This window comes from Fundulus heteroclitus, chromosome 12, assembly GCF_011125445.2.
Source record: "Fundulus heteroclitus isolate FHET01 chromosome 12, MU-UCD_Fhet_4.1, whole genome shotgun sequence".
NCBI lineage: Eukaryota > Metazoa > Chordata > Actinopteri > Cyprinodontiformes > Fundulidae > Fundulus > Fundulus heteroclitus.
Genome location: NC_046372.1, coordinates 48177825 through 48187364, shown reverse-complemented (window position 1 = coordinate 48187364; position 9540 = coordinate 48177825). Strand labels below are relative to the sequence as shown.

The 9540-nt window shown below is 38.7% G+C and overlaps 1 protein-coding gene across 1 annotated transcript in view; it reads right to left on the bottom strand.

Moving 5' to 3' along the window:
• Positions 1 to 1098: 1098 nt before the first annotated feature.
• The window catches only part of cacna1ba (calcium channel, voltage-dependent, N type, alpha 1B subunit, a), a 133069-nt gene continuing 124627 nt past the window's right edge, over positions 1099 to 9540 (bottom strand). The window contains 1 exon segment of the mRNA XM_036144732.1: positions 1099 to 7956. Within this exon segment, the coding sequence (XP_036000625.1) occupies positions 7426 to 7956 (531 nt within the window). The 3' untranslated portion in view covers positions 1099 to 7425.

Below are 9540 nucleotides of genomic sequence, written 5' to 3'. Positions count from 1 at the left end.
GTAACCCCTAGTCTGTCGAGGCGGATGACCATTCATACTGAGCCCGGTTCTTCCTTCCCGTTAATGGGGAGTTTTTCTTCCCACTGTCGCTTCATGCTTGCTCAGTATGAGGGATTGCAGCAAAGCCATGTACAATGCAGACGACTCTCCCTGTGGCTCTACGCTTGTCGGGACTTTGATGCAATCAACTGGTTTCCTTATATAGGACATTTTTGATCAATCTGTATAATCTGACCCAATCTGTATAATATGATTGAACTTGATTTTGTAAAGTGCCTTGAGATGACATGTTTCATGATTTGGTGTTTTGAGATCACTGCTATGTGTAACAACTGATCCAAGTGGAAAAAAGTTGCCCCCTGACAGTTCATACAAAAGTCATAATACAGATTTAGACCCACGGCCTAATTTGCATAAAACCAAAGAGAAGAGGATAATGCACCGAAATTAAGCTAAAACTCTATTGTTTTATTCTATATACATTACTTATATATATATATATTACTTTTTAAAGGGCTGCTGTTTTTTTGCACTCTGTTGCCTAAATAAAGGGGGGGGGGGGGTTTGTGTTAGTGAGCAATAAAGATAACTGCACTTTATTTACATGGGGAGGTCTTAAGTTGTAGGAGGCCTATTGTACATGTTTCATTGTTGTTTTTTTGAATCCTCAAAATAAAAATTACATAAAAAAAAGTAGTATCGAAAATCCTTCCAGCTGCACAATATGCAAAACCAGAGAGAATGATGGTCCAAAAAGAAGACATTAAAGTTTTAAAAAGAACACATCAGAAAGAAAGTAACAGATCTACTCCAGTATGCCACCACCTTGAGCAGTGCAATTCTATCTTAATCCATCTTTTCTTCACCATCCTGGATTTCCTGCTCCTTCAGTATTCCTATTGTGGTTTATCCCTATTTTTTGTCATCTGGTAGCACCTGTTACCTGTAACCTCTTTACCTTAACCTGAGTTCTTCCACCACCGGTGGACGTATTCAATATAAAACGTAATGAACAAAAGTGGCATAAGATTCAGACAGAGTATTTGCTTCTATTAACATTAATTACTTTAACAGGACTGAGGAGACATCATCCATATAATTTATACAGATGATTAAACGTAATCAAACATTTATTTCAAGAAGCTTAGCTTCATACAAAATGTAGAAACAACTGAAGTTTAGTCAGTAGACATAAAACGAGGAGAAACAACATTTAACTAAATCCGCACACATGAAGTGTTAACAATGTTAAAAAAGAGGATAATTTATTGTTACCATTCAGGTCATTTCATTGCCAATTTAAGAGCAGGGTTCCTTGTTTTCACACTTAGTAAATGTTTAAGTGCCAGAAGGACAATTCCAAGGCTTTGATATTTGTAAAAGTGTCATTATAATATAAGATTGCTTTATTTGGCTCCAAAGCATACTCTGCTGCCAACAGGGCTTTTAAGTATGACAGCAGAGTTTTAAGGGAAACCAGCACAAAATGTGAAGATAAAAACAAGGAATTCTGCTGCTGAACTGAAAATATGATTTTTTTTTTTAAAAAACATAACAACATTGCCCCCAATCTTTACTAATTTAGATATTAATGGGCGTTGATAAAACCCAATAATAAAAAAAATCTCAAAATTATAAAAACAGGCACATCGTTTCTGAAAACACCAGATATTTTCCATGCACATACATTTTTAGAACATGCAAACATTTGATTGTTTTTTATTTGATTTATTTTTTGTAAAAACCAAATGCACCCCCCAAAAGATATGAACAATCCAAACGCTTGGATCTAATGAGAGTAAGCCACATGATCCACCTTGGGCAACGGTACATTCCCTTTGATGCAATACAGAGCTCACAAAGTTCAGGAAATACCTGTTTCAGCAGAACAATATGAAAATAGCTGAGACATAAAACATGTTGAGTTTAAAAAACAATGTTATACACATCTTCTCCCATAAGGGATTTTTATTTGACATTGTTAACGTGGGTAAATATTGTGCATGCAAATACATGTATAAAGTTGCTATAGTCCCAAATAATCTGTTTCTTGTTTACACTTTATTCCTCGATGCATTTCAAGTCTTTTGGTTTGCATGTTTTTCCGTTAAACTTTCATAAAACATTTGGTAACAATCATGCTGAAGCCTGAATCAGGAGCTACAGAATGGACTGGATGGAGAGATGGGTTTGTTTTGTTGCATAGCCCTACTCTGCTTGGTTTTCTTCTCCCTCCTTTTCCTTGCAGACCACCAAAGAGACAGTCTTTCAGACAATCCTGGACCCATTCAGTCTGCTGTTGCGGATCTCTTCCACCTTGCACACAGCCACGATGGAAAGCAAATAAACATGCGAACAATTTTCAACATCCTTTGTCAATCAGGGTTTATAAAACAAATATTTTTGTGTAAATGTGACTTCATGTTATGTCCAGGTCAGTGCAGAGAAATGTTTTTAACTTTAGCACACAGGCCTCCAAACCTCCATGTTGGATACACATCAGGATATACTGACGGCAGGAGCATTGTCTTCATCCATTTGAAAGCAATTGATGAAGCTGTGGGGAGTGTGTGAGATAACATGAACAGTGGAAGAAACACTGAGGAACCAGATCCTCCTCTGAGCATTCTTTGACATCAGTCGATGGTGATCTGCAATTTTTTTCACAAAAACAACATTTGTGGTTCACAACGTTTCCATCTGCTACTTCTACAGTTGGCCTCAGTTCACAATAGATTTTCCACATTAGCAAAGCGTATCTTTATGACATGTCCCAGCAAAACGGCTGGCTGTTTTCTTTTTCACATATATTAGCTGTGTCCAAATTCCATAAAGCATTCCAATAGCTTAGAGTAGTTTTGTTGAAAAGTATTGCCACAGATACATCACTATCTAAGCAAATGTTGTTTGACAACACCAACATGTTGAAAGCTCTTTTAAGATTACTTTTAAAGGTTCTCTTTGAATTCCCTAAACTAGTTGTTCCTAAACTTTTCTGCTTCAGACCCTTTCTCGTTTGCAATCATTATGAATGGAGCCTATCAACATGAGAAATAATGAAAAGTAATCATGGGCATGATGACAACAGCCTTAAAAACCATTGCATAATTATAATTTTATTCAGTTATAATTATTGATTTTATGGCAATTTTGATACAATAAATACTGTTCTGTAAACGGTTGTCAGATATAAATTTAATCTAACTATTAAAAACACGTTCAAGCTTTCATGGCTCTGTTTACATTACAAAAGGCCAAGGTCAGATGATTAGACCCTTTACAGGCATGTTGGTTGAAGCCCTTGCAGCTGTAACTTTTCCTCTGTCTGATCTTTTCCACATTCTTCATCAGAGTTGTTTCCTTTACAGGCAACTTAAAAATGCCAGACTATTAGTGAAGCTATCAAAAGTTGCTGGTCTTTCAGTGTTTCCTGATCCCCTAATGGTAGGTGATCACCTGGATCTTTGAGACCTATTATAGAAACCATGCTGTCTGACCCAAACGTTATACTTCATTACCCAGCTGTGTTTTTATTAACATTTCAGAGCTGTTAGTTCAGAGAAATAAATAACTGGCTTGGAACTTTAATTTCTAGCAGAAGAGTGAACTTGTTAAACCCATGTCCTGCCTGTTGCCACGTTTATACGATCCAATATGAAAAAACAGCTAAATGATTTTGGATCTAGAGCCAGAATGCAATGAATCATGTTGGTGAACATATTTAAGTCACACTGAGAAACACTTTATATGATGTTTATTGTAATCAATTCTTTTTTTAGAAAAAGGTCAATTGTTCGAAACAAGCCCAGGATTCATCTTCTTCATCGTGGGGTTATGTTTTTTTATCTCCATCTTTTTTTCAATCAGGGTGATTTCAACTGTTGAGACTCAACTGTAGCTGGTATCACTCATTAGCATGCAGAATAAGAAGACTGGTAATTTGAACACAGCTAACAGGGCCTTTGTATTGTATTCTACTGTAATAAGTCAGCAATAAAAAAGCAGCGGCAATAAGTACCTTGGCATGATATGATCACATTAATTTCTTGCCAGTTTTCTAGAGGACAGAGTAAATCAGTGAAGTTCCAAATACCAGAAAGAAGTTGTAGCAACACCAGAACCTGTGCCCAGCAGTTTACAAACTTCAACACACACTAAAATAGCAAGCCAAGTTCATTCCCTATGCTCCAAGTCCTTACTCAGACACATGCATTCTGCTGCCCCATCAGACATCAGGTGATCCCCCACATGGTTTTACATTGTGAACAAGACAGGAGCTTCTTGGGGGAACACTGTGACATCTCTAACAAAAATACAGGTCGTTAACCAGATCTACACTCTAAACATGCACACTATTTTACTCACATCAGAGTCCATGGTTTTATGAAGAATTAAATGCTCACAATATTATTAATGTGGGTAGTAATAAAACAAGAAAATAAAAATTTGAGGGTAATTTTTCCATTCATGATTTCCACGCGTACTGTAGGTATAAATGTTGCTTGCAGATAAGGCTTTCTGTGCAACATGTTTTCCTGCAGAGCTACATACAAAATAAATCAACTGTCTACTCTGGTGTGGATGCATTAGAAAACAGTTGATGTTGCATTATTTTCTACAGTATATAAATCTAAAAGGATAGGCACTTTGTCTTAAAACATTCCAAAAGAAAGAAAATCTGTAAGAAATAGACCTGAAACAATGGCAAACTGTAAGCAGTTCACTTAAAACACACCAGTGTTTTTACATGTTATATGACAAATGCATATAACAGAAGAAAATCATTCACAATGAACTTCTTATAGTAAACAAATTAGTCAGCTTACCATGCATTGCTCTGTAAAGGCTATAAGAAACTTGAGAAAAAAGATAGTGCTGACTGTCAGCCAGCAATCATCCGTTCAACCGTCACTGAGGGAATGTCATAAAAGATCAGACATCATCATGGAATGGTGGAGTTGTAAATTAAAGAGCGACACAGCTTGTTTTACAGTGTTGTATAGTCTGAGGTTCTGTCCTACTCCCATTTACTTCCAGGACATGGTGTTCTGTTGAAACCACCATACCTCTGCTGCAGCTAACTGTTTGAAACAAAGTGTGTGGCACTGGTTGTGCTGTTGACTGTAAAAGCAACCCAGAAGAGGACAACTTGACCAATGTCTCATGCTACACACAGTAACTACAGCTATACTCACATTATTGGTCCAAAGCTGCGTTGAGCACTGTGCCCACTTTCATTGCGGTGAATCTAACAGAGCTTGGCGGCACATTTTGTGATGGTGTCTTTAGAGCAGTATGCAATGCTAACCTTCAAATACTTTAAACAACATGTTCAAGAGATTCCAATCAGCTACAATGTTTCAATGAAGGCTGCACTTTGGTGTAAAAAAATTACTTAAAGGAGGGCATAACTGTTGAAGAATTGCTCTCATGTGCTCTATTATGTTGCTTTAACACTGACCACTTAAACAGTTTACAGTAAGGAACAATTGCATTAAACTGGGAATTTATTGTCACATAGCATTCATTTGTAGCCGTTATCCCAGATTTTATTCTTTGTTGAGTTTTTTGATACCTAATATTTTGTTCCTTGGCTTTGAATTACCACTACATCACAGAATCCCAATGCATGGTTATAGCTTACCTACCAGTCCACCTGCATGAGCCAAGATTGACAAAAAAAACGGACTTCTAACCTTAATCAAAACTTTTCTGATTGATTGCTCCTGTAGGTGACTAGTTGGCAACTGGAATTCCAATCTAATCCAGTCATTGAATGCACCATTTGAGGTGCTACTAGGTCACATGTGGTCAAGCCTTTAAAATGAAATGAGAGGAACAACAGAGATGTATAAATCTATTTTAACGACATTTTGAGACCTGTCTGCACTTCATTCAGGCAACGAGAGAATGAAGGATATCCAGTAGGTAACAGGAAAACTGAACAGTCTATAGCAAAGTTGCTTAGTTTTATCCTCCCTCTCTGTCTGTCATTGAACATTATGGGTTTGGAAATGTTGGCAGAAATCTCAGAGTCAGGGTAAAGACCATATTCTCTAGGATATAAACACAGGGAGCACTACTTTCATAATTCCAAGTGTTAATTTAACATGCAAAAGACAGTTTAAAATGTCAACTCTAGAATAATTGTTTGTTTTACAATAGTAAACCCTGTTTCACATGTGTTGTGACATCACCTCTGCCTTTAAAATAAGTAATTACTCACCACTCTCAGCAGGAAGTCTAGAAAAACAATATTTTAAATGCTCCAGGTCTTAAAATCTGTGTTGGCAGGTCAAAGATTTACAAAACATGAAGACAGGAAGTCAGAAATGTAAATCCTTGTACATAAGCTACTTGACTTCTTTTAACTCCCCAGCAACTCCAATGCACTTCATCAAGAGCTTCTACTGTGCATGGTTGATCTGTGTCTAAAACACATGCATGCTGAGTAAACATATTTCTTGTCAAATAAATGATTCTGTTTCTCGATTCAGCTTGCTTAATTAGCTGATTAAACATCCGTACACACTGAGTCACAAAACGATAGAAAGCACACTGTAAAAAAAAGAGGTGCTACTTCTTCCACGAGTGGTGGATTGAGAGGAGGCTGAACAGTAGAGTGAGTTCCACTACTAGAGTACAAAAAAAGGCCAACACGCTGGTGTTTTGTGTTTAGCATACTAACAACGTCTTTTCACAGAATTTGCTTTATATGAGTACTGGTGAACAAAGCCAGATCCATAATTAAACAGAATTAAGTGGACTCATAAAAACTAAACTGTTGCTAAATCACCTACATGAAGAATTAGGTGGCTATTTGGACATGTTAGTTTGTTGGTAAAGGGAAATCTGTGATCACTGCTGTCCTCTGGAAGGACAGGTTGATGCAGCTTTAAGCTTTAATAATAATTAAAAAAAATATTACTCAAAAAGTTAGCTGCACACACCACTGCAAAGCATTATATGTGGCACAATAGCCATCATGAGAAACAAACAGTTCCTTCGCTGAGGGCTAGGTGTAAATAAGAACAAATAAAGATTGAATTTAAATATAAAGCTGGTCTGCATGACTCTCTCTTTCTTTCTATTCGGGTTGTAGAGTATTATTATTCTTAGAACTTAGAAAGTGGCTCTCCAACTTTAATGTTATTTCAAGCTCAGTAAGGAGTTGTCCATAAACCACTGAAGTCTATAAGAAACCATCTGTCAGAGGAAGGCATGGTCTACTGGAGAAATGTCTTCTCTTTTGTTTTAGAATGCCACACTGATCTCACCTTAACCCTTTGAGATAAAACACAGCATTAAACACAAAGTGACCATGTAAACTAAAGCCTTCAGAAATGCTGATAAAAGCAATCACAATGCCTCAGAAATGCATTAGAAAGGTTGGTTTAAAGCCATGATAGCACCATTCATCCCCCTCTACCTCCTGTACCTCAGTGCCCCGTTGCCAGTGCCTGGGCTGGTGCTGCCCCCTAAACTTAAGTGGTACCCATTGGGCACACTAGGGTCTACACCAAGAGTTGGATATAGGGCTCCCATCATTTGAGGCAGTGTGGTCCGGGGCGACTGTTCGGCACTCGGGTTAGGGGACAGTGACGCCACATCCTGGAAGACATCCAGCTGGTTCTGGAGGCTGCTGTAAGGGCTGCCCAGGGCTTCACCATGGCCCAAGCCCAGAAAGGGTTCTGAGCTGATGCGAGTGACAGGGCAGGGGAAGTAGTGGGAACCACTATGACGGAGGGTGTTGTGTTCCGACAGGCCACGGCTTAGTCGGCCAGGGCTCTGAGAGGTCTGGCTAGACACAAAGTGCACTTGAGAGGAGAATGCAGTCTTGTATGCCACCCCAGGCCGTGGGGAGTGTGGGACCTGTGGGAGCTGCCGACGTCCACGGCTTGGTGTGCTAGAACCGGACCTTGAAGCGTCTGGGCTGCCTTTAACCCAACCACTGCCCTAGGTGAAAATTGAACAAGCAATTTGAAATGATAGAACAATGAGCAAAAGGTTTAGGAAAAGAAAAAGAAATGGCAAGAAGACAAGGACAAGATCATCCAAGGGATGATGAGAAAGAAACATACGTCAAAAGGTTAGAGATGCAAAAGAGAAACCAAGAATACAGACAAGATACGAAGACGGAACAAACACCAATGATATGGGGATGACAGACAAAAGTACAGAAAATGATGAAGAGAGAATGTGGGGAAAGAAGTGAAAGGGCATGAGAGGCTGTAATAAAGGTAGACAGAAAAGATAGAAGCAGAATTCTTCACCAGATGATAACACCTTTCAGATCATGCATTCTATTCACAATATACACAAGTCCCTTATACCTCAAAATCAGCTGGAGATTAAAAAAAATCAATGTGTGGACCCTTCTGTCCCTGTGGAACAGAGAGAGCCACTGGCTGATCTTCTACTGTCTGTCTAATCTGAGAAATTCATTAATCAGCAGAATCCATGGATAATGTCATGTTAAAGATGGCACACAACAACTTTGCACTGAATGCATTTGGATATCCTGCACAAGAATTGCAACCCACGGCATGTAAAGGAAACCCTGCACATGCTGCTGAGCTGTGCACCACAAACCTTTGGTCCGATGATCCCAGCTGCATGCTCTGAAAGCACACATGGCTCTACCTGGTAGATTGTATAATGTGAATGACAGAATTATCTATAAAAGTGGGGTTTGTGGTTGAATGCTTATTGTTGAAACATGATCTGAAAGGGGCCAATGTTTGAAGTTAAAGGAGCAATAAGCGATATTTCACCACTAGGTGGTGCTTGAGCACTGTCTGTAGACCAAAACAAGATAGATGTATGACCAGCCGCAGCTCTCTCTACATTTACTCCAGCTGCAACCCAGCCCCTCCTTTACCTTAACACCCGCCGCCTTCAATGCGCATATTTGGAACGGATAAAAACACAACAAAACAGCATCACCTTTTCGGCGGAACATGTCTAGTGACGAAGTAAGTGAGTCATAACTTTATAATGCTGTTAACAAGATATTGTTTTGATCTGGGGTTCTCTACTCCATGTCGTTCCAATGCCCCGCTGCTCTGACGGTGGTATTTTGGGGCAGGGAGGGGCTGAGCCCTGAGTGGCAGCGGTCCACATGCATGTACATGTAAACAAGAGACTGAAGAGCAACACTGAGAGGTACGGCGTGACATCGGACATTTAAATATATATCAGATGGTATCAAAGGTAATATATCAGATGGACATAGTTCATCTATATTACCTTTAGTTCTTCACATCATTGTTTTTTAGTTATTTCTATGTAAAATAATGAGATTTCGCTTATTGCTCTTTTAAAGTTTTCTTTACAACCTGACAGGAGTTCCAGAGGTTGTAGACAGAAAAAGTGTTAATGTTGTTGCTCTTGTCACAACAGGATTAGTATACAACTCTTCTAGGTTTTCTCCAGAGCTTTTTTCTGTCAGTAGTGTGATAATAAACTTGCCTGTCTTCTCTCTTTGGCTAGATGGTTGTTTGTCAGTGTCATTTTATTGGTCTTATTTTGTGAGTAAAT